Below are 26,697 nucleotides of genomic sequence, written 5' to 3' on the forward strand. Positions count from 1 at the left end.
CCAAGAATACGAATGCTGGCTTGAGTGTGTGATGCATGTTAGTGAAGAATGGAGTGTGTGGGCTGAGTGGGGGTCTGTTTTCTTCCTCCTCAGAGAGTGGGTCTGTGAGAGCTGTGAGGGCTTTCAATAGAGAGAGGATTATGGAAATCAAAGCTGAGAGATTAGCTAATGGGGATATAATGGCCACTGACGGCTTGGGTCAGCCGGGCCATGCAAATGGAGCAACTATAGCTGGTGGAGGAGGAAGAATCGATATGTATGGACGAAGCGCTGCCTGGAGATGGCCCTATATGAGCAACAGCTGAAACGTACACACATGCTGAGTGAGGGCCTGAAGCCAGCAGACAGAAGTGAGCTTTCAGCAAGAGGACCCGGCTCAAGTGGGGAAGAGGAGATATCGCCAGCTCCGGGCCTCGCTCCCTCTCACTGATGTCAACAGGCAGCATGTGATTCTCCCCAACGCCCTGGCTCTCATCCCCACTGACACAGCAGCAAGATGCAGATGCTGGTGCGGCCTCGCTCTCCACGCTCCATCGAATATCTATTCATCCCGCTTCGGGCCCAAAACACAACAAACGTCCTTGTAGACAATCGATAGTGCTGCGGCCAAGTATTACGACAGCATTTAGACACACTAAGTAGTTTATTTTCCTACAGACTCCGGACAATCTGACATCCGCCATTTAGGGTGTGCGGATATTAACCTTCTTCGGATGTACGAGGCAAAGTGGAAGTCGTAAAAAGCGATTGAGTGGGACACATGACGGCTTTCATCATCAAACTAAATGGAACGTCGCCTCTCTTATATATCAGAATACCAATTCTGAGCATGTCAGAAAAAAAAATTTCAATTTCAGGTGGGAGCGGCAGGGACTGTGGCTCCCCCGCGCCTGGCCTCTCCCCTCTCATTTTCATTCCTGCCCGCTCGGCGCAGCCATTCATCAGGACCCGGGCAGAGGACACCTCCCGCCTGCTCACAAATGCATGGAGCAGGCAATAAAATTAACCTTGTGGCAATTGTTTTCCCACCCGTTTGATGGCCCCGTGTCAGCTCATCTGTTAACGGCGGAGAAGGAATAAAAAAGTCAAGCTGGGATGTGCAAAAAATTACGACTCGCGGGGGTGGTTGGGGCGGCGGGCCGGCGGGGGGGAAAGATACCTGAATGAAGCCGAGCTAATGCCAGATTATGGAGTCAAAACTCGATCAATCAGCGTTAGGGAGTATCTGAAAACATGTTTGCTGCTGATTTGTGTTCGGGAACAATAAAGAGCGCTGAGAGTCTGCGAGGTGGGTGTTATGAAGACAACCAACAACAAGACGCAGTGATGTTTTTACAGTCCAGCGAGCCCCCATCACCCCCCTCCATCTCTAACCCGGCCCTTTCCCTGGACAAGACAGGGATAGGAGGGAAGGAGGGGAGGAGGGGATAGGTGGTGGGAGAGGAGTGGGGGGATAAAAATCCTTCAGAGGGTGTTTATTTGCTCTCAACACCACCTAAGCGATCAATATTTTTAATTTGGGTCCGAGTTATTATTTTTCACATCACTGCGCTGGGGAGCAGAGTAAAGTGGCTCATATTTTAGCACTAAAAAGATCGATATGACAGGCTCACCTTCACTCTGCCCCCTCGGTGGCTGCGGGGCTGCACATCATAATGGACGGCGGTGAGGTACACCCAGCCCGCCTCATGCTGGAATCACATCATTATCTGAGGCTGGAGACACCTCACCACCACCACCACAACGACATGCCACCCTCCGCCACAGGACAACAACACGGCCACCTCAACTGATTTACTCTCCTCGGCCAGATGCTCGGCTTTATCAGAGTGTGTGTGTGTGTGTGTGTGTGAGAGAGAGAGCGGTGCCGCAGCAGTCCGGCAGGGTAAAGGCTCAACTGCCCCACAGATTTCACTTCTTGTAATAAATGCATCAATTTCTCCGCTTCTTTACACAATCCATTAATTATATCTACATTTTCAGTCAAAATATTTTCACATAGAGAAGGCCCGCGCCTGAGGAATCATAATTCACCTGTGATGGCAGATTCATTGATTGTCGCTCAACGCATGTCCAAAGTGTGTGTGCTTTTTTATTTTCGCCTACGTGCACGCTTGCACTGTGTTTATCTGGCTCTGCGTGTGTGTGTGTGTGTGTGTGTGTGTGTGTGTGTGTGTGTGTGTGTGTGTGTGTGTGTGTGTGTGCACTTATGTCTGCCCACCAGAGTATGAGTGATGGCCATGGAGAGTTATGGCCCGGCGATATTACCGAGCTGACATCTACTCCATTCAAGTGGCCTCAGTCGGTGCCGTACTTCTCACCATATTGAAATAAGAGCTCTCTTAGATTTAGTTTGCAATATTTTAACCTGCTTATGTGCCCGCTGTGGCGTTTTTAAACACAGAGCTGGGAGGCAGAGCAGGAGGAGGAGGAGGGTAGATGCTGGAGCTAGTTAACCTCCGTGTGCAAAACCAACAGACTCTACATGGAGACCCTTCCTCTGTGACCCCACTTTAACTGGAAAGTATATAATCTCTATATGCAACCGAGTTTGTGTCCTCATAAAAAAGCAGGGGGTGGGGTATAGGATCAAGTCGTTGGTTGTTTTTTTTTAAGAAGGGAAAAAGAGAAAGGCAATAAATGTGAGTGACATGGATTTCTGGGCAATGGTTTAAACACAGTGAAACTGAAGCCCTGTCAGCACAGACGGACACTAAGCGTTCATAAATTCCTGCCTGAGGAGAGAGGGGCTGATGATTGCATTACAGCATGCATCATGGAGAAGAATTAAGGAATCACCTCTGCAGGAAGATGAACCAGGAATCTGAATGTAACTTCAGGAAAGTCAGGAAATAAAGGCGTTAATGCTTTGCTTCAGGTGGGGTTTCTCTGCATAAAACTGGGACTCTTCCTTTCCTTTACTTAAATAATGAGGCTCCGGTTTCACAATCCAAATTTTCTAGTAGTCTTTTTATTCCCTTTGCAACAGGATCTAGTTGAGCCTGCCCCAAAACACAGACTGACTGAGCTGAGACTCTGAGGCAATTATTTATTTGTATCTTTGGTGGTCAAATTAGATTTAATGTTAGATTTGACTTCCATGTCATACCAACCTTACCATTATCTATCAATAAAACATCCCCCAAAAAGCACTATCAGGTTTCACAAATCCAAAACACAGAAAAGTGTTACAAAATACACGTTTAAATTCCAATAATCTATTCAGTTTGTTTTTGTATTTCTCCTTTATCTGCTTCCTTTTTTTCATCTTTTTTCTTTATGGCACATTTTTACTTCAAATTCATCCATCCATTCATGAGAGCCTCACCCACCTGTAGAGTGGCTCTGGAAACCTTACCTCGCCCGCCCATCTTCAAATGTTAAAAGAGCTTCTGGCCTCCTTCCCCACCCACCCATATGCATTTTCATTAATTAGCAGCAAATTCCAGTTGAATTTCAGACAAATAAAGGTCTGCACGATAGCATCAGCAAACTGTTGCTTGTTTATTTTCCGTTCATAAATCATATTCGCTTAACTTAGTTACACCCAGTATTTCTCCTCTGGGCATTCACTCCATACTGCAGTGGCTTTGTTCTTCAACAGAGGTTTGCACTGTGCTGTGCTACTCCTGTCTGTGTGGGGTAAAACGCAGACAGGTCGTTAGTCCGTCTTAGGACAAAGTCAAAGAGACAGACGGATATGCAAACACAAACTCACTCGTACAGCCGATTTAGAATCCCCAATCAACCTAACAAGCATGGATGGCCGGAGGAAATTTGAGCAGACACAGAAAACCGCCCCCGCAAATTCGACTAGCAGATTAAAACCCCAGAAGCTTTCTTACATGACGTGACAGTGCTAACAACTGCACCGTGCTGCCCAGCTTCAAATGCAATATACATATGAAATTAGATTTCATACAAATTAGTTTGACCCAAGGCTTCCACTGTCATCCTGTCCTACTTAGCAAAGCTGGGCTCTACTGTAAATGTATTTTTGTCAGAATCCTGGCTTACCTGAGAGAGGACTCAACCTTGGTGGTAATAAGACTTATTCTGAAGCCACAAACAGAACTTCAGCTCCATTATTCCAAACAAACTAAGATGCTTAATGCAATCATAATAAAAATTCACTCAAATAGAAACGATTTAAGATTCATGCTAAATGTTGCCTCTGCTGGGTCACCATTTGCAGTTTGTATCAACTTGATACATCAAATCAAGCAAGCACGGCAGATTTGTCTCATCTTCCCGTTCAAGGACACAAATCCACAGGAAAAACAAAGCAGGACAAAGTGCTAACACAAAACATAAAAAGAGACAGCGGTCTCCTGTCAAAGCACGAGGCCTGATTTATCCTCTACTCTCTGCTCTCATTCCTGTCCTGCAGACCACAGACATGAGAGAAGCCTTTAATTTCCCATTAAAATGCCCCGGAACAACTGAGGGCTGAGGAGGCGCCGTGTGCCTGCTCTGTGTGGACAGCTTGATTAGGCTTGTGTGACGGCGGTAGGTGTCCTTTCTGTGCAAGCTGCAGAGACACCAGAGCAAAGTGTGTGTCGGGACGCAGCAGCATCAGCGCACGTCACTCCAGATGACATGGGCTGCAGCTCCAGGGCAGGCCTACGATAAATATTAATGGCCAAGAACAAGTGGATTGGGAGTTGAGTTATCAGGGCGGGCCTTCCTAATTGACATTTTACCTGCTGTATACCTTAACGGGGCTGTAAAACACCAGGCCGGGGCTCAGCCGTAGGGGGGAACATGTCAGTCAAGGTACCGCCACCTTCCTCTGGGAGGAGAGGAGGAGCTACCAGCTCGCCCAGCTTCTCATTGTTCAGATTTTTCAGATTTGACATGCAGGTGTCACACGGTGCTATTATCTAGCAATTATTGGAAAGATGCTTTAAGAGATGTGAGGACTGGAATCTAAATAATTATAGTAAATTATGAAAATGAAAAAAAAAAACAAAAAAGCCAAGTCTTTCCTATAAAAAGCTCAATTAGGCTTTGACATTTTTATTTTTGCATTACTTGTCATTATTTACATGTTTAAACTGATTTATTTATTAATTTTGAGGGGGAGGGGTTAACTTTTCTTTTTCCGCTTTATATTTCTTTACATTTCATCAGCTGTGTTCATGCTTATGACTTGAATTATTACAATTTAATATTCTACTTATTTACTGGAAAAAATCCATCCATTATTCAAAGGAGCATATTGAAATATTTCATTTAAAAAAAGCAAAAGTACAGATTGTTTGTAAAAATAGCTAAAAACTGGGAAGAAAAGACAAATTTTATATCATATTTTCTTGATTTAGGCATTAGATGAATCATCAAGTTGCAATAAATCAATCACTGCAAGGAAATAAATTGACCGTCTTATTATAGGGCTCCATGCATTCACGTCAACGCATTTATAAATTGCATTCCCCTTTGCATTCACTCTCAAACACACACACACACACACACACGTTGGCCTTTAACACACACCTGTAACACTACAACACAAATCATCCAAAACAGTCACTCGTCTAGTCCCAAAAAACACCAACACAACATATATGCATACACATACACGGGTGCATGCAGGAAACACAGCAGCACACACTCACACCGAGTGGAATCTCAGGACCCAGAAATGTGTTCCCACTTACATTATCTGAAAATTGACAAGCGGGGCAGACAACAAACAATTATCCCCAGAGCACAGGGAGGAGGGAACAAAAAAAAAAAAGATCGAAGACTGAGAAAACAAATAGAGGTGATGTCATCAGAGCTAAATGGCAAGCCCTGTGTGAGAAAGACTGGAGAGTCTATTCATATTTACTGTTGCCAGGATTTCAATATCAACATCATCGAAAGCACATCAGATGTTTCTCTTTCCGCTGACTGACTCACAAAGACGAGCACAAGCTGCCGTCTGTATTTGAGGAAAATTAAAATATAAAAAAAAGAAAAGAAAAAAAGGTTAATCCATAGACAAACACCATTAAATAAACAGATCATAATGCTGGGATATTAGCGGCGCTTATGTGAAATGGCAGATAATTAGATTTGGGAAAGGCCAGTGTTTGTAATATTTTTTTGAAAAGAGCAAATGTGACTCAGTGGGTGCTGTGATTTATGAGCGTTTGTGGAGGTGCAGTGTAGCGTGGCGATAACGCACAAAGTACTGAGGAGATCCAAGATAGACGCAGGCAGCGATCACAGACAAACTGGGTCTGGGGGCACGGTCCATAACCGGACAACATCCATATGTTATTTTATAGTCTATCTACATAATCTCCTGGGAACGCGGAGATCATCATCTGATGCACCTGCAGCCTGGTCACTATCAGCCATAACGCTACAACATAAAACATGCTTCTATGTGGAGAGAGAGCAGCACTCAATCCTCGGCTGCTGGTCTTACAATTGAGCATTTGGCTCCACCTAGAGGCCACAGAAGCTGTTTAGCAGGAGGAGGTATGGAAAGAGTCATTGAGAAGAAAAATGATTTTATAAGTGTCGATTTTAAGGTCATAAACATGTACGAAACAGGACAATTTCTCCACTTTTTTTTCTTTTTTTAATTGAAATATGCTTTGTTTATAAATCCCAGCTCACGTTTAGGAATCTATGATTTACTAATCAGTACTGAAACAATCCCCAAGCACTTCCAGCCTCAGCTCAGCTGAGTTCCAGATCTCTACTGCCATCTTGTGGTCATCTGCGTTTACTGCAGGTGTTAGGAAAACCGAGCAAGGCGGCTCCTACAATGTGAGCAGTTAACAACGTGAGTGTCATGTATCACATTAGGTGACACTTGGCTGTAGGAACGCAGGTGCAAAGCTGCTGCGTCACTCCATCTTTCATTTATGCACTCATATCAAACCGAAACCAGGTAATGCGGTTGTCCGTTTCCACAGACTCAGCTCATATGTAACAATTACATGGTGTGCGACAGCTTTTTAGTTCATGTTCTATCTACAGAAAACAAACAGAGCAATGCCAACCACAGACTAAAATACCACCACAGTGTCCTATTTTAGGAGGATATTGTGGTGCCATTTCAGTCACCTATCACAAAATTGCTTCTGCACTGACACGTATCAAATGTTCTTGATAGCATTAGAATTCATGTGAAATGTGTAAAGAGCAGGTGGTGGCAGTGATGGGGTTGTGTGGATCAAAGCATATAGTTTTATATTTATGCTGAATTGTTAGCATATAGTTAGGGCTCGATCAAGTGACCCTGAATTCTCCCTTAGTTATGCCGCAATAGGTGTATGCTGCTGGGGGATTCCCATGATGCATTATGTGTTTCTACTTCAGTCACCTTTCTCATTCACTATGTGTTAACAGACCTCTGCACTTTTCTCTGTATGTACTATTATTGAAGCGCTACCTTACAATATAAAGTGCCTTGAGACGACTATTGTTGTGATGTGGTGCTGTATAAATAAAACTGAATTGAACTTTTAAGCTTCAAGCTAAGTTAATAAGAATTTTTTTCATCATTTTTAGGGTACAAACTGTCTGCTAATGGAGTTCTACTTTGATACAACTAGTCTGAGGTCTGGGGCCTTGCTCTGTGTGAAGTTTGCATGATTCTCCCTATGCTTGAGTGAGCTCTCTCCAGGTACTCCAGCCATGCACAGGTTAGGTTAACCGGTGACTCTAAATCGCTGTAGGTGTGAATGGTTCTCTATCCCGCTGCGTTGGCCCTGTTCTGTGGCTACACATCCTAAGTGTATTAAAGATGATTAAATCCAGTACCAAATCTTCATGTTGAACAATAAAAATAGAATCCGACCAAATGATTGAGCTAGTTAGCCATCCCTATCACAACAGATGTAAGCTTATAACAAACAATCCTTCTTTTTCTGTGTATTTCTCATACATGTACTGCTGAAGGAGTGCACAGGAATGGCACTTTGCCTCCTAGCAAGGAAACTCAATATTGTTTGAGTTTCCTTGGTGAAATCCCGGTGAAATCCAATCATCACTAGCATGTAATTCATGCAAGAGAGCCAATGAAAATAAAGTGAACAGTCAAAGCACTCACTGCCTTTTAAGCTGCGTTGACTGACATCAACTTCTGCACTGATGCAAGAAAACATTACACCCTAAGTTAGCAGTGTTTGCTTACCACCATCAAATGCCACCCACTGAAATCAAGATTTTTTTTTAATACGATCGATATTGTGGCTGAAAAGTAGAAGATCTTTTTTTTTTTTAAACAACAGCAAAAATTAACCAAGAATATTTCTTCTTCTGTTTAATAAGTATAAGTGCTCATCAGCTTTGTTAAAGTTTCTGCATTACCATGTTTATACTAACTCAACTTTTCCTGCACCTCTTTCATTGATACACATCATTCGACCACTTTAGAGAATAAGTGAGGTAGAAAGAGGGGAACAGAGGGCAACCACCAGAAAAACAAGGAACGACAGAGAGGGGATGGCAGAGATGGAAATGAGGCAGGAGTCACTTTCACAACTGGGGTAAATCCACACAGCAGCCGATACAATCTATCAAACGCCACTCACTGTGAAATGCTCCTGGGATCTGTAGTTCTCATCGAGGTAGACGCGGGCTCTGCTGTATTCCTTCAAGGCATCACTGGACAACAGCTCTCTGAGGGACAGAACACACCAGGTCATATATAAACAAAAAAAAAAGTTCAAACTAGCCCAACAAAGTTGCGATATGACCTAAATGGCTAAAATGTTGCAGGGGGTGTTGCACGGTCTATAGCACTACAAAAAACTATCAGACAAACTTATGAGCACAACACTTACTTCACAAAATTATCCACGTGTGACATGGACTCCTCGAAATTCTTCCCACCCACCTCCTGACAATGCAGTGCCAAGAAGTGAGGCTTATGCGACTGTACTGTCTGAAACATAAGACAGAAAAAAAGCAGGTGAAAAGAGAGCAAACAGGACAAACAGTTGTGTTTCACTTCATTTTATTTAAGTGGAGTACATCCAGAACAATAACTGCAGCACGCCCATTTTCACACAATAAACAAAGCTAAATTTGAATCATTTATCCAAGCGTAAAAACCTATATGACTTGGCACCTGGGCCTCTACAATTCTTCCTAACGCGACTCTTTGACATGCTACTATATTTACACAAGACAAAGTGCCTTGCTAATTTAGGCAGAAGGCACTTAGTGAGCTTGTTCCACACGCGTAACGCTGGCCCCTCTTCATCTACAACCAGAGATGGGCCTGCAGATCTCTATGTATGTACAGCAGGGTGTGACAGACGCTCACGCATCGCCATTAGTGCTGACACCTCACTCAGTGTACCAATAACAACTGCACCGCTCCAGCGATATATCAGATGCTTATTAGAGTTTGGGCAAGACTCCAGGAAACAGGAAAAAAGTGATGATTTTTATTATACGGCTGTGAGCAACAAACACTTCCTGGAAGCTATCTCCCCCTGAGTCACATGACCTCCTATTACACATTGGGAGGTGTTTGTGAGCACCCTGTCAGAGGTGCTCAGAGTGGCTGACTTCTAATGGAAAATCAATACCAGCGAGTGATTTACAGCACTCACAAGCACTCACAGGGTCGCCCCTATGGATGTCAGGCGCGAGCTATACATCATTGTCGCAGCCCGGTGAGTGGTGGGGGCTACAAATGATCCCTGGACCCGAATGGAGCCGCGCTACTTCACCAGCACCCGCCCCCACCTCAGCATTGCATTATGCTCACTACAGGCCCAATCAAATAAAAGTAATGTATGGCAGTAATGCTATGGATTTTCCATCAACCTATGGCTTGTCACTTAGCTCGATGACCCAGGAGCGGGGACCTACAGAGGCCCCAAAGCTGGAAAGATTAGTGCACCTATCAACTCAAGATGGAAAAGGTCACACTCTCAAGGAGCTTACAACTAATGCCAAGCTGGAAAATGGTGCACGCACACTGACGCGCCTGTGCCGTTTTCTATTTATCTTTCCACACTGTAAATTCTGGTCTAGGCGAGCAATCAGACAGAATCCGTGTAGTAATATCATTATCAGGCTCACCAGTGCTATCAGGCCAGAGCCAAACAGCACTGACTGATGACCTTAGTTTGCAAAAGAAGAAAAGAAACCTTTGGACTAGCTTCTAATTAGATATAATTAGATAGTCATTTTGTTGATGTTTGAGAGTCGAGCAGTGACCAGCGTGTTGACAAGCTGCGTACTGAATCTATGACAAAAGATTTTATGGTGCGTAACGATAGTGGAGTGGAGGGGACTGCCTCCAGTGACATCTGCTGAGGCAAGGGTGAGAAAAGCCTGTTTGGCCACATTGACACTACCAACAGAGAGCTCCCATATGGGACCATTTTTCAAACTCACAATGGTGTCAAGACGCTGATGTGTTTGATATGAAGGTGTGTCCTCATATCCTCTCTCTCTCGAACGCTCCATGAAACCATCTGAACTCCGAGGACGCACCCGGGCGTCTAAATGACATATTTGTTTAACTGGAGCGGGAGCCGAGGAGAGATGTGCTGTACCAACAAAGTCAGATCAAAGTCGCGATCTCATGCTTTACATGTATTCAGATGATGGTCTTAACACAGATGTAGTTTGATGGGGGGGATGAGCATGCATTGTAAGACTCAAAGACAAAACAAAAAGCAAAAAGCTAAAGTGTGCACTGCTAAAACCCGATTATATGAATGAATGTGTTGACAGGAGCGGAGGATTTAACTGGCAAGTAAGGGTTTTTTTCTCATTGTAATTTTGAGTATTTTGAGACATATCGTGGCTGTCAATCAAAAACAATGGTCCTAGGTCATAACACATATTGTCATTTATCACCTTTTTTCAACTGTAAATTAAGTCCTCAATGTTAAGCTGTTAATATCTATTTTATCTCATAAGATAAAGTTATCTGACTTCAGTTATTGTTTCGCTGTTTTGTCAAAAAACATAAATCTGAGTCAGTCTGACCTCAGAATGATATCAATTTATTATCAATTCGATATATATCAGTAATTAAATGCAGTCTCTTTCTGATAATACAGTATTTGTATAAATTGTCAGAAATCACTTCTCTGTTGCTGTTTACATAGACATAAATTTACATATAAAAGAAATTCACATTTGACTTTGAGATCTGCACTCAGAAATCTAACCAGCTAGAAGCCAGCGGAGTCTGTTCTCGAGTTGTGCTTATTAACAGACTCATTTAAAATGAGGAAACATGCTGGCAATTTGTCAGACAGCATTTGCAAACTGTCAACAATCTCTATGAGAGTGACCTCTTGTTCGTAGTATTTTCAGAGCATTTTAATTTATTTAATAATATATCGAGAAGAAGAAGGCAGCTGGACTCCTTTAGCCTAAAAAAGTCTAGTTGCTTTCTTTTTCAAGCTGTCAAGATTACCATGAGCTGGATGACTGAGAATAGCCAACTCTCGCACTTCACCAGCCCTCACAACGATTATATGACTGTATGTATGACTACCCGGGGATACAAACTAAGGCCCCAGTCACACAATAAGGCCTAAAGACCGATCAGTGAGCCCATGATAACTACTGGCTGAGGAGGAAAACATGTATTTCCAGACTGGTTGGTCCTCTGCAATTGTATTGGTCACCAGCAGATTGATGGAGTCACCTGAAGTTTCCAGGGAAGACGCCAACATGTTCAACTACATGCTAAGCAGTTGTGAAACTGAAGAATACGTCATAAATCAGAGACCGTTTGCCTACAAAGTAAGTGTTTTATGTTTTGCTTAGCAACCAGAAGTTGCCAGGAGGCCTCTGAGTCTGTGTGACTAAGACCCAAGTTAAGTGAAAAATTAGTTATGGGGGGAACGAAACAAAAGTTTATTGCTTCTGAAGTATTCCAAGAGTTTAGGCACCACTGGTCCAGCCACCCTGATAGCCATTCAGAAGTTATTTTGCATTGCTGATTGTTGCTAACATATTTAGCTGTATGGCAACAACTGCAGGCCTTGACACCAGAAGCACATTAATAAGCACTAACCACTTGACATGAAATTGAGCCAATGTGTCAGAAGTAACCATAATCCTGCCTTTAGAGGCAAAAAAGCACACATTACATTAGCTAGTGTATAGGAATTTCTTTTACTTATGTATTAATCACATTATTTTATTGTATAATGCCTTGGTGCCACTGGATTTTAACATGTCTGACACTCATACGTTAAGACAAATGGTAGGGGGTGTAGTAAGGAAGTTGGGGGAAGCAGACTACAGGAAGAGTCTTTTGTCTCTTCGAGGACTCTGGGAGGTAGCAGGGGAGTGTGAACCTTAAGGTGTGAAACAGCTGTGTACTGCCTTTTGTTCCTGGAGAAGGTATTTAACTGAGAGCCATGCTAGGTTCAGTGAGAACTCTGCTGACCGTCTGTCCCGCGGACATGCAGGGGCTCCATCAAGCTTGGTTGTCTGTTCTTTGTGTGCTTTGATTAAAGAATGTTAGCTACCGCTCACCGCTCGTCTGCAGGCTTTATTTAAGTGGAAAACTTCAACAACACTAGTTATTCATATTTATGCCAAAGCACTTGGCAAACTTGTGTTAATATTGTGTTTTATGTGTGAAAAGGTCACAAGAAGTACTATGCGCCAGATATCAACAGAGATAGAGGGCCTTTTATGAGAACTAATCAGAAAAGCCTGAGTCCTATTTCATGGTTCCTTTTTGGAGGTGGGAAACAATCAGGGGGATCAAAGGAGCTTGTACGCTGTCAAACAGCTAGGATTGTTTGTCTTACTGTCCCATTCCAGCACAACCACTAACTGGGAAGAACTCAAAACGAGAAACATTGGGTGTAATGTAGGTTATTAGGTTATTAAGTTATTTTTATTAGCAGATTAAATCAAAAGACCATCTCATCCAGTGCATCTGAGATAGCCCCGTTATGGGGTAATTGGATTTCAGAGACTTATTTTAATTGCACACATTGGTCTGTTTAATCAATTAACTATCTGATGCCCTTGAGCACTGTACAAGTATGCAATCTACAGATCACAAGACTGGATGCTGGGATCTCACACAATCACTGGCTTGTGACAGGCCATAGAAGTTTCCAATGCAAATCAGCTGGGGGATTATTCAATTCAGTGCGGTGCAATGCAAAGCACTGTTTATACTACTGCACCAGCAATGGAGAGATCCCATTTTCACCAACCTATTGCAAACAAGTGGGACAAGCAAATGAACCTGCTTTGCCTACATGTAAATAACTGAGATGTCCTGACACAGGGTCAAAAGTCTTAATAAAGGATTTGAATCAGTTGCATAAGAAGTCAAGAAAATCAGAAGCAAAGCCTCTGAAAAAAAAACAAGTAACAGCAGTTAACAGTTTGGCCTTTTCCACTTCACTTAGATTTATAGCATCCAATAAAATGTAACCAGCAGCTTAGTCCAAGTGCCGAGAGTTCACGCTGCCTGTCCATAAAATAAAAAATAAAATTCAGTATCAGGAAGCTAGGATCCCGTCAAATAAAGATTTTTTTAATCTAAAATAACAATTATCTTTTTCTGTTTTCGGTTTTACTAAAATGTGCCTTCTTTTGTTCATCTAAGTAAAAAGCAAATAAAAAAAATGTAAATGAGTAATATGATAAACTTTGTATTATTTCAAGCTTTACATGAGTTAAAACTTTAGGTTCAGCAGTACATTCCTGTAAATCTCTTGAGTTCTTCTTTTATTCTACTTGTCTCACACATAAGGTGTCTGAAGGCCACCGTCTTTGTTTAACTAAACTTAACTGAACAAAGTTTTGCTCAAAATATGCTTCAAACAGCATCAAACAGCACAACCATTATAAATAAGTGCTAAGATTAAATAGAGAACATGAGAAACAAATCACACGAGCATAGAGAGGAACAACCTTTAATTGCATGACAGTACAGTACCAAAGGCAAACATACCTTTGAGCTTCAAACAAGGCGTGCCGTTAAAATAATTTTTCTTCCTTGAGGAATTTCCGCATGCGATCATTTCGATCATATATAAAAATACAGCACGTAACAAGTTTGGTACCAACAGGTACCAACAATGACCTAGAGCCTTAAGCGCCAGTTTTAACAGCTTTTACTGTGTAATTTGTCGTTAAAAAAAAATGACAACACTTGTTCATTACAATCTTGTTATTGATAGTCGAGAGAGTGTGAAATGCACTGAGCTGCTTTGAAGCAGCAATCCATGCAGCTTTTTGCAGGGTTTTTAGTTTTTTCCTGATGACAAAATGGTCCTGTGTGGTAGAAGTGAAGTTTAGTGGATGTGAGACCAAAGTTCGGTATAAAACAAGCTTTGGATTCTTGCCAGGTGAATGCACTGCACGAGTCTTGTCTGTAAACAGCTTTAAACATACAATGTGCTTTTTCCGATTGCAGCCGCTGACAATTTTCATTGAAAAAAGGGAGAAGTGGTTCAAAGTTTCTGGCCAAACGGCAACCAAATCAACTGAGAGCAATGTGTGCTCCAGAAGGATTGTGGCGAGCTGGCCCAGCGAGGCTGATTGTAGTTAACTCTAGCTGTTTCTGCTGGCTGTTCCCAGCCGTGCAAAGTTCAGAGTCTGGTGCTTCTTTCCATGACGTCAGCCAGCAACAGCACAGAGCTGGCATGAGGCTACAGGCCTGCCTGGTTCACACAGGGGCACATCGCTCTCTCTCCCTGCATGCTTTTTCGCACGCGCACACACACACACACGATGATATCGTCATCTAACGCACATAAGCACGTTGCACAGTGCAAACAGAATTCCTCAACAGCCATAACCAGCACATGCTCTTTACACAAACACACACACACACACTTTTTCCTCATGATATCTAATCATGAGGAAATCCAAAATCCAAAATCCTGGCAATCCAAAAATCACCTTTGCATGCCGGTAACAGTGAAAATCAGGGGATAGCAAAGCTAAGTTAACAAAGATTTAGAAATTTGCAGAGGAAATGCCACTGAGTTCATGTTCACCTGTATTTTGTGATTTCTGGAACTTGTTCTACCTTCTACATTAAGAAGAAGCTGTTGTGCCATATGAATGATTTCAATTGATTACGAGCAATCATACAAACTGACAAAACTGGAACAGTTACATCTATAACTTCTGTTCCCTGAAGGAGAGGAACGGGGTGCCACAGATAAGTGTATCAAACCCCTGTATGTCTCGGCTGAAAAAACCTCTATTTACGCCTTTAAAGTGGATGACTTGTGATAACTTCCACACAGCCCCGCTTTCACATATACCCCCTGTCATCACAGTCATCCTTTTTTGATAGCCACTCTTCACAAGCTAAGCTGTGCGACAGGGCAACCTCGTTTTGTACCTCGTTCCTCTCCTTCAGGGAACATAAGTAATAGATGTAACTGTTTGTTCCCTTTCAGCTAATTCGCTTGGTACAACACATAAGTATGAGATATATATATGCATCCCACAGAGATCCCACCAAACTGGAGTCGGACCAGTCAGTGCGTGGTAGACACAGCAGAAAGGACAGCAGCCAAAGACAAGTCCCATGCAGGACCTAACCACAGGTGTTAGCCAGCGAACTCCTTTGATGTATGGCACCAGGGGCACCTGGTGTCACCCTGTTAAAGCCAATATGACAAGCAGATATCGCTGCTAAATAAACAATTATAGAAAACGAACGGCCCCTATCCAGCAGCTCCTGGAGGAATGTACAAAAATCCACAATAGAGCACTGGAATGAAGTGTGCCAGTCCTGGCACCATTGCTTGAATGCTTGCTATGTTTAGGCATATAAGCCTCGAGTGGATGAGGTCCTAGCACTCTAGACTGTTGCTATCATAATTGGGGGCAGACCCTTAGCTATCAATTAAACCTCTCAGCAGTTAAGAATGAAGGTGCCACAGCTCCAGGTACGGATGAATCACTTCTTCTCCTGGGAGAGAAGGTCCCTGTGGAGAGGAAGCTCCCAAGGCCTTGCTGCTAACAGACTCATTATCTCCGCATATCGCGACTTTGTTGGCTACCAAGGGGCCACTAGAATCAGGGAAAGACGATGTTGAGCCACTCTCTCAAGAACAAAAAATATATTTTCCTTTGGGGGAAATGCATAAAGGAGCACATCTGGCCATTAGTGCGCTACTGCATCCATGCCTAGGGGTGCATTGTGGTCGACTATGGAGAAGAACAGGGGCCAAATAGATCCCAAAACTGGGCCACTATCAAAGGGTGAAACCTCCATTCTCTCACCAGACAAAAACCCCTGGAGAGAAGATCTAGTCCCAGAGGGACGGGAGCATGTCCCTCCCTGACTGCATGTAAGAGTCCACTGTTGAACTGTCCATCCTGACTAGGACATCCTGGCCCCTCAGAACTGGAAAGTTTTTGCTTTGCTTCAGTTTGGTGTTCATTCCAAAACACAAAGACTGCACAAAAGACTTGAAATTAGTTGTAATTAGGTGAAAAGCGTGCTAACTAAGGGATGCCTGTGATGACAGACTCTGGCTACGTCTACACTAATCCGGATAATTTTGAAAACGGTATTTTCATCTAAAAACGCTCCACGTCCACACTATCGTTTTCATCCACACTGAATACGCCATGTGCCTGTACTGCGCATGCGTGAAACGTAACACAATTTACTTTCCGGCTCTTTGAAACGTGGCAGCAAAATGTCAAGGAAAAGTGCCGAGTTTTATCTCGAGCATATACAAACTGATATTAATCTTTTAAAGGGCTGTCAAAATAGAGAGCAAACAAAACAACTGCTGTACAATGCCGTCCACAATCTTAGTTGAATTGGTCACATTAATGCATCATATGACTAAAATGCGTCATCGTTTTTGAAAGCCTCCATTTTCGCAGTCCACAGCATTTTCAAAAACTTCTGTTTTCCATGACCAAAAATGCAGACGGAAAACCAAAACGGAGAGAAAAAGATGCGTTTTCAAACAAAAAACGTATTAGTGTGGACATAGCCTCTGATGTGCAGGCGGGTCATGTGCAAGTCATCGCAGCTCATCCGCCTTGAAGGCATGAATAGAGAGGTTTCTTCAGCCAGAAGACGTGGGGGCGTGATATCCCTTACTTATGTGTTGTACCAAGTGAATCAACTAAAAGGGAACTCAGATATTCGAAATAATTTTCAGGTTTAGAGCCAGTTAAGTCATAAATTAATTGGGCCTGGTATCCTGGTTGCCTGGCATACATTTATTTTAATATATTTTTTCTCCTGTTTGCTTAGTACAACAAAGTACAGACATTCAAAGCCATGAGAAAAAAAGTCTGTGTGAAACTTCTTGTAGAAATAAATGATAATGTGTCCCGGTGTTAACTGCTTTAGGTAACCTTATGTCACAAGCCTGCATAAAATATACAGTCATCTGAGAATGATTTGAGGTTGCTTGCAACTACAAGCAGTATCAAATCGTATTTTCTGTTGGAAATGCCATTCCTAAACTGTGGCCTGCCCCGGATGTACCCTTCATCTCACCCTACGATAGCCAGGATAGGTCTAGCGCCATCTGACTCGTACCCCGATTGAACGAGTGATTAAGAAAATGGATGTGCTCCAAGTTTGGTTATTTATTACCACAACTATAGCCATAAAAGAGAGGCAGTAAGAAAAAAAACAACGTCAAATGATATGACTTTGACTATTGTCTACAGTACAGGGTTATCTTAGATCAGGGCTATAACTTCAATGGAATCGCAATAGCTAAGCTACAGTGGGGCAAAAAAGTATTTAGTCAGCCACCGATTGTGCAAGTTCCCCCACTTAAAATGATGACAGAGGTCAGTAATTTGCACCAGAGGTACACTTCAACTGTGAGAGACAGAATGTGAAAAAAAAATCCATGAATTCACATGGTAGGATTTGTAAAGAATTTATTCGTAAATCAGGGTGGAAAATAAGTATTTGGTCAATAACAAAAATACAACTCAATACTTTGTAACATAACCTTTGTTGGCAATAACAGAGGTCAAACGTTTACTATAGGTCTTTACCAGGTTTGCACACACAGTAGCTGGTATTTTGGCCCATTCCTCCATGCAGATCTTCTCAAGAGCAGTGATGTTTTGGGGCTGTCGCCGAGCAACACGGACTTTCAACTCCCGCCACAGATTTTCTATGGGGTTGAGGTCTGGAGACTGGCTAGGCCACTCCAGGACTTTCAAATGCTTCTTACGGAGCCACTCCTTTGTTGCCCGGGCGGTGTGTTTTGGATCATTGTCATGTTGGAAGACCCAGCCTCGTTCCATCTGCAAAGTTCTCACTGATGGAAGGAGGTTTTGGCTCAAAATCTCACGATACTTGGCCCCATTCATTCTGTCCTTAACATGGATCAGTCGTCCTGTCCCCTTGGCAGAAAAACAGCCCCATAGCATGATGTTTCCACTCCCATGCTTCACAGTAGGTATGGTGTTCTTGGGATGCAACTCAGTATTCTTCTTCCTCCAAACACGACGAGTTGAGTTTATACCAAAAAGTTCTACTTTGGTTTCATCTGACCACATGACATTCTCCCAATCCTCTGCTGTATCATCCATGTGCTCTCTGGCAAACTTCAGACGGGCCTGGACATGCACTGGCTTCAGCAGCGGAACACGTCTGGCACTGCGGGATTTGATTCCCTGCCGTTGTAGTGTGTTACTGATGGTGACCTTTGTTACTTTGGTCCCAGCTCTCTGCAGGTCATTCACCAGGTCCCCCCGTGTGGTTCTGGGATCTTTGCTCACCGTTCTCATGATCATTTTGACCCCACGGGATGAGATCTTGCGTGGAGCCCCAGATCGAGGGAGATTATCAGTGGTCTTGTATGTCTTCCATTTTCTGATGATTGCTCCCACAGTTGATTTTTTCACACCAAGCTGCTTGCCTATTGTAGATTCACTCTTCCCAGTCTGGTGCAGGTCTACAATTCTTTTTCTGGTGTCCTTCGAAAGCTCTTTGGTCTTGGCCATGGCGGAGTTTGGAGTCTGACTGGTTGAGGCTGTGGACAGGTGTCTTTTATACAGATGATGAGGTCAAACAGGTGCCATTCATACAGGTAACGAGTGGGGGACAGAAAAGCTTCTTACAGAAGACGTTACAGGTCTGTGAGAGCCAGGGATTTTCCTTGTTTGAGGTGACCAAATACTTATTTTCCACCCTGATTTACGAATAAATTCTTTACAAATCCTACCATGTGAATTCATGGATTTTTTTTTCACATTCTGTCTCTCACAGTTGAAGTGTACCTCTGGTGCAAATTACTGACCTCTGTCATCATTTTAAGTGGGGGAACTTGCACAATCGGTGGCTGACTAAATACTTTTTTGCCCCACTGTAGTTTTGTTTTCGTGTTTTTTGGTATTTTTATTTCTGCTATGGAAGTCATGAGGAAGGTCCTTCTGTTGATTTCAGGTGACATAAAGAAGACTCGATGAATCTTAGTGGTCTTACAAATATACCTGTAAACCTAATCAGGAATACTATTCTTTGCCTCTTGGTTACTACTCTTGCATCACATTCAGTCTGTTTGATGAGATTTTCCTTGTACACAAGGAAGTCCCCAACTGCTATCATTGCACTGCTGGTACACTGAAATAAGATCCATATTTATGGAGCACGATGCAAAGCATAGTTACAAACCCTCGCTATTATTTTCATGCCCCCATGTCCTTGTAACAGTTTCTGCATATGCAACATCCTGCATATGCAACAAACTGTATACTTGTTTGAAGGAGAACAATAAAGTGTGCGTGTGTGGGTGTGTGTGCATGTGTGTGTGTGTGCGCGTGTGAACGTGTAGGTGTGTGTCCACTGGGTGAGTCTGGAATATTTATAGCAAGGAACCAGTGCTTCGTAAGAATAGTAAATAAGACGTGTGTGTTTTTCTTACGCATGTTTGAAGTGTCATTTATTGACTCAGTTTGAACTAACCATTTTTAGGGCTACTCCCATCCACACTGTTTCTCTTTCCACACACACACACGCACACACAAAGTGGAAGGAAAATAAAACGAAAGAGAAGCTGATGAGTTGAGTGACATTTTATGCTTAAATATGTGAAAATGTATGCAAAAGGAGCCAACCAGCATAGTAAAGAGCTTAGTCAAAACATCCATCCATCATGCAGCATATCAAGTTCTCTTCATTTATTTATCAGCATGCAAAAAATATCACATTAGGCCACTTTTCACTGTAGAACCTTGCAGGGAAATACAGTATATATGTGTGTGTTCTTTGCACAGGAACCGAGGATGACATTTTTGGGATAGAAGTCATCTCTGCTATAAAAGCGGACACAAAGAGCCAGCAGCTTCACTGTTTTGGTGTTGGAAGTTAATGGCACCTACCTGTAGCAAGAAAGAGCAACCTTCAGTGGCTGAAATACTAAGCCAAAGCAGAAGCACTGCGAGAGACTGACTGAAAGCGAGTCAGTCCTGCTACATAAAACTAGCTCTTGTCTTTTATAACTTCTCACTTGTTTAAATTGTATCAAATTTATAATTTAGCTGAGTCTGTGTTGACTCATCAACTAGTTTAAACTGGATCTGTGGTGTCATTGTCTTTTGGAGCAAATACAATTATGTGACAAAGAAAAAACCTACATTGCTGTGTGGTTAACTTTACTACCAGGCCACCCAAGAACATTACAGTATTTAAACTGTATGCTACCATAGCACAAAATAACAGGCATCCGCATCTCCAGACAATTGAACATGGGTTGACTGAAATCAGTCAGGCAGATTGGTCAATGACTGGAACATGTTCCAATCAATCTGACTCAATGAGCACAAAACGTCTCTTTGCAACAGGGGACTTCACTCAATTGGATATATTTTGGTTATGTTTCAATTTAAAAGCAAGGCTGCAGAGCCGTCCTGCAGCAACAGAATTTATGAATGTTCAATTTATGAGTTGTAGGAGGTTCTGTCCTGTCTCTTTATTTCAGATTTTGCATTTTTGCTCATTTATCACAGTTAATCATCCCATTATCACAAAAACATTGCGTGTAACTGTTAGCTTGACCCCATTAAATCTCAAACTGTTTCCATCTTAATGCCGTTTTATCACCAGCTTAACACACAAAAGACGCTTTGAAGACAGAAACTGACTGCAAGTGGTCACAGACCCGGTCCCCTGTCTTTGAAACAACTACTTCAGACATCACAAGATCACAAGTTGTTGCACAAGTTGATCACAAGTACGCAATGTGCAACTGACTGTAGCATTACTGTAGCATTAACTATTAACTCCACCCTCATCTATATTCTAACTCCAAATAACCTGAACAGTGACCACTACAGTGTTAAAATCTAGGCATTAAAAATGCTAGTCTTCAAGCAAACAGGTGGGGTCACAGTGGTTATGTACCAAGTTCCTGTTAAGGCTTCTATTATGAATGTGGTGTAGACAAACAAGATAATGCAACGCCCTGGAATAAAGATCCTTCTTGTCAGTGTAAAGAAGTGAAGCAGCCTGAGTTCGATTACTTACTTCAATAGCATTGTTCAATACACCTATATTCCCTTATAAGTGCTGACAGTGTTTTCTAAACACTTTTTAAAAAAGTAGTAAAAAAAATCTTGAAATCTTAAAACTCAAAGGCCTCAAAGAGCTCAAAGAGAACATTTTCCAATGTCATCATACCAGTGTACAGCTGTTCATTCATCCACGAGTAAACTCGCAGTGCAGGAATTTGGTTTCATGAAAAATAAACGTCTGTTTCACACGCAGTCATTGTAGGCGACTGGAAAACTGCTCCTACTGATGAGTAACCTCACATCACCTTCTACCCATTAGGGAAAAACAAAACTTTTTCTCATCTATACAATCACAGCTTTGTCTATTTTTGTGTTGTACACGTAATTGACCTCTACACAGGCATGGCAGGATCCTTGGCCTCACCTGCTGGACACCTCACACATTTGTACTGCATCAGATTACAGATATTGATGGCTGTAGCACCCCCGTGGCCGGAGCACAAATCATTATGGGCCATTCAGCCTGAAAGCAGTGTTGAGTAACATTACAAGAATTGCTCAATTACGGCCATCCCTGCTGATAAATATGGAAATTTATCTATTTCAATTCTCTGTATCATCCTCTTCACTTTCTTCCTAGAAGTGATTCAGGGTGGGTTTTTTTGTTTTTGTTATTTGTCTTCTTTAGTTTCTATCTAACTTTCATTTTGTCTCATCGTGTCTGTACATTAATTAAGTTTCACCAGATCTGACTTTGATTGCTTGATACCATCATTTTATTTTCTCAAGCATAAAATCTTCTCTCTCCGAGTATAAGGATATATGATATATATTTTTCAATATTTCCAAAGATGCCATATTTGTGGTATCAGTCTTTAACCTTCAGGCTTCTTATGCTTTTTTTAATATTTATGAGGGCAGGTTTGGTAGAAAGGCTCACAATCATGTTACACATTGCACTACAAATGAGAGAACATCCTGTGTGATGTTTCCACACAGATTAATTATATACAAAAGAAATTCAATAGCAAAGGTATCTTGTATCCCTCTCAAATTATGCTGGGTCCAACAGAAACTGAAATGTTTGTAACATGTCCCTCCAATCTGTCAGGAAATCACATTTCTCCGAGCGATGAGCCAATCTTTCTATTGTATTTGCTTTTGGCAACATTTAAGGAATTCGTTCCAACATTCAGCATGTAGAAGAACTCTGGTGGAAAACCCTACCTAACACCTTACTTAGGTTAGCTTTCTTCCGCTTGGAAATCTGGATATTTTACAAGAACTCCATCTCAGATTTCAAAGAGGCACACACTAACTCACTAAGCTGAAAACTGCTCGTCTGAATCATAAGTCTGGAAAGTTTACTGCCCTGTATGAGCATATATTTAGCGCTTTAATAAAAAGAGATTGGAAAATGTATTTGAGCATTATTTTACCCTTTTGATGTGTAAAATACATTGATTGTGTGCAGAATTATGGTAACAGCGAAACTGCATGTGTCCCTCTCTGCTCTCTTTCAGACAGCAGCTAAGAGGTCTAGCTGCCTCATTTCCCTTAACCCAGTGGAAAGAGTTGTGGTTAGTCAGGGGTTCCTATGTAGATGAAAAAGTAAGATATGAAACATGACTGAGCGCGAAAAAAAACAATACAATTAGAGAGTGAAAATAACCCTAGAGCTTAAACTAACTTTAACCTGTACGAATTTAAAAAAGAGGTTTAAAGGTTCATTGAAACTTTTGATAAAGATAAAATAGTATCATAAGTTAAAGCAGATTAAAGCTAGATTTCTAAGACAGCAGCCATACGAAGCACATGACTTCATTTGACTTGATCTATAGCTTCAGCTTAAGAGAGAAATCCCAGACTATCCTTAAAGTTTGTGGTGATTGTCACATGAGAGCACTTTAAGCTATAGAAACACACGTGATGGTAACAGTGTGTTGACTGTTCTGCTATACTGTAATCCGGGAGGGTTTAGGCCATGTGGGGCATTCTGGAACCTGTAGGCATGCTGATGGTGTTTCCAACAGTCAACGGTTAAGCCCGAGTTACTCAGTGGATCAAATGCATCAAATATTTGATTTCTCTTACCTGGTAAAACTCCCTCAGCCATGTCTTCTGCAGATTTTCAAGCTGGAAACAGAAAAAAAGACAAAGAGTTAGCAACATAATACTTTAATACCAACGCTAAATGCGTAATACTTTATCTCAAAATAACAAAAATACTAGTTGGTGTCGTTTCACTTGTCTGTGCACTAGAGAAGAGCCATTCCCTTTTGGATCTGGTTCCTGCTCAGCATCTTCATAAAGCGTCTTGCCAAACCTTTGACCTTTTTTATCATTTCCTTCCCCAGTTAAATAAAAAATACTACAGGTCAGCTAAGTTTAAATAAACTCAATGTGCTCTTCGGAGGATGTTTTCAAAGACAGTGCAGTGTTGCGGGTCACAGACAAACCACAAGCAGACTATGTATGTAGTACATCAACCAACAAGGTGAAATGACTGCAATACAATCGCACATGAAAAATAAGGTAAAGATGAGTCGAGTACTCATCATGAGTATGCCGCATTTCACAATGTATTCAAGTATGTACATGTTATGAAATCCGAAGATTACATATCTAAACTCAATGATGCACACGTTGAATGAGCAGATTTAACACTTGATTTGGATTTACTAATATCCAATCAAACCCCAGCTTTTTCACCATAAACGTTACACTGAAACAAACCAGAGTATCCGTGTCAATAATCAACTGCTTACTTCTGTTGTCTTAACTATAAACTAAAAGTTTGTCTTTTACAGGAGTGGAAAGATCCCCAACACCAAATGCATTATATGTGTAAAAGATGTAGTGCATGCACTGAGAGGACCCTGCTTTAATCCACTTACAGCATCTTTCTCTCAGGGTCAAAAATCCTGACAGATCATCGACAAACGTCTCGCGCTTCTTCTTTTCCTCACCTCCCTTTGCTCTGCCTCTATCTGTCATTCTCTCTGTCTTCCACTTTAAAAGGCTATTCACAGACCTGGACTTCATTTGGTTTGTGCAATGGAAACAGACACAGGGCCCTGGGCAGTCTACCATTTATGGAGAGATCTCCCTATGTCGATAACTAGGTCTGATGAACGGCTGTGTGTGTGTGTGTGTGTGTGTGTGTGTGTGTGTGTGTGTGTGTGTGTGTGTGTTGTTGAGGAGTTTTTCCTAACAAGACTAGTCTATAATAAGAATACACAAGAGATCTGCTGGCTCCGTTGGTATCTGTAACAAAGCACTAACATATTACAGAAGTAGGTGATGTGAGCTTGGATGGCATGAGGGCTCGGAGAGAGGTTTATATCTGAATAACTGAAATCATATCTACATGCTGTTACTGGGCGAAAAAAAATAAAATAATGCAGCTTCTCTTAACTTTTTTCTTACTAAAAATCAAGACACAACAATGCCAACTTTCCACAACAGCAGCACAGTGACATCTTTTTGTTTCAGATAATAGTTCAACAAAAAGGCTACTATAGTTTAGAAGATCTTCCGCTTAGCATTAAGGCTAGCTAGCCTCTAATAGTGTTTGTTTAATTGATATAGATACAACTGTGTGAACGAGTCACTTTGTGGGGTGCGAGGTAAATATTTTCAGCCTAACAGTTTATCCCATTCATCCAGTACTTAGATAAACAACATCTTCGGCTAACGTGAAGATTTCCCGGCAACTTCACTGTAACTCTGACTGTTACCTGCCAAGAAGCCGTCAGAAAACCACAAATTAACAACCTTTGTATAAGCAGGACTGCAGAGGTATTGATAGCAAATAGCTAAACTTAGTCTAGCTATTGCAGACACATTATATGAGAAACACGACACTGAAAGATAACCTGAAAGAGAATTCTGCAACAGCAAAGATGATGGTAGGAGTAGACTTGTGACATGAAGGTTCCCAGGGAACAGTGAGGTTAAGTTTCATTCAAATAATGCGTTAAAATAACTGAATTGAACATAAGAGTCTTCAACTTTGCAAACCGCTTCCAGAAAGGCACTGAAGACTTGCTTACAGGTTCCAAGCTAAGCTAACTAACTTGTTTCGCTATTTTACACAGCCATTGTAAGAGAGACATTAACTTCCTCATCTAAGCCATCAGTCACATAGGCTTAGAGACCTGTCAGCAACCCCTAGCAACCTCTGTATTGCAACCTCTGTATTACTCACCAACAGCCAGTTGGTGAGTGGCTGCAAGATCAACCAAAAAAGGTGCTGGACCTCCATACAAGTTGTGGTTCATGACAGATTGATGCGATCACCCTTCATTTGCATGGAAGATGCAGACTTGCCTGCAAACATTTACTAATTAACCTCAGAGCAGCAGTGAAACAGAGAATGCTCACCTTCAAAGCAAAGTTATTCTTTGCCAATTTTTACACTGAAGGCCATCAGTCTCAAGCAAACGAGCTGGCATCTTATCGGGCGACCTCAGCAACCACAGGAAGGTTTTTGATGCACCACTGTATACCTGTTAATAACCAATTTCACCTTGAGACTCCCAGCAACCTCCACAAACCACCAACCAGTGGGGGAATACACATTTTTTCATAGCAACCGTGGTCACCGTGGGGTCACTAACTGGTGCTTAGGCCTGCATGACTGGGAGTTAGTAATCAATTTCACAGCAATTGCTAACAACCGCAGCAAGCGGTCAGAAATAATTATTTTTCCCTAGAGACCGGTGGTTGCCAGGCAGACATCGACCAGTCTCTTGGGCTTGTGTGACTGGGCTCGAACTTTGAGAAACAAAACCAATAACGCAATGCAAGCAAATAGTTCATTCCAGAAATGGTATGATTTCCTGAATATTTAAGCAAGCAATGATACACTTGCAAAATACTAACTGACTAATTACTGGATCAAACGCGGATCCCTGATGACATTTCCAAGGGCACCTAAATGTCTCAGAACTTAGTTGTGTGTGTGTATGTGCACCATCATCCTGGCCTCAGCCAGATCAGACAGAGCATAGGTCTATATAAGGACATGAGCAGTGGACCTTGTCATTAGTCACATGGATGGAGGAAGAGAAAAAGAGAGCAAGGCAGAGACAGGCACAGACGAACAGAAAGGTTCAAATTATTTGCCAGCTTACCATCTTAAGGCTGCTGTGAGGATTAAAATCTTTTTCTCAAGTTCAGATCTCAGTGCCCTTAGGTGACGGCGTCATGCAGTAACATGACAGCTCTTGATGATACGTGCTGATATTTTTGGCTCTTTCCATT

At 42.0% G+C, this 26,697-nt stretch overlaps 1 protein-coding gene across 4 annotated transcripts in view; it reads right to left on the reverse strand.

Annotated features, from left to right (window-relative positions):
• The window catches only part of inpp5a (inositol polyphosphate-5-phosphatase A), a 150,493-nt gene that overhangs the window by 86,950 nt on the left and 36,846 nt on the right, over positions 1–26,697 (reverse strand). For all 4 annotated transcript variants that reach the window (XM_087850374.1, XM_006799063.3, XM_006799062.3 and 1 more), the window contains 3 exons: positions 23,524–23,565; positions 8,790–8,890; positions 8,538–8,625 (listed from right to left, as the gene is read on the reverse strand). In XM_087850374.1, coding sequence (XP_087706500.1) covers positions 8,538–8,625; positions 8,790–8,890; positions 23,524–23,565 — 231 coding nt within the window. The remainder of the gene's footprint in view (positions 1–8,537; positions 8,626–8,789; positions 8,891–23,523; positions 23,566–26,697) is intronic.

Source organism: Neolamprologus brichardi, chromosome 13 (genome assembly GCF_056152115.1).
Source record: "Neolamprologus brichardi isolate AB-2024 chromosome 13, ASM5615211v1, whole genome shotgun sequence".
Classification (NCBI taxonomy): Eukaryota; Metazoa; Chordata; class Actinopteri; order Cichliformes; family Cichlidae; genus Neolamprologus; species Neolamprologus brichardi.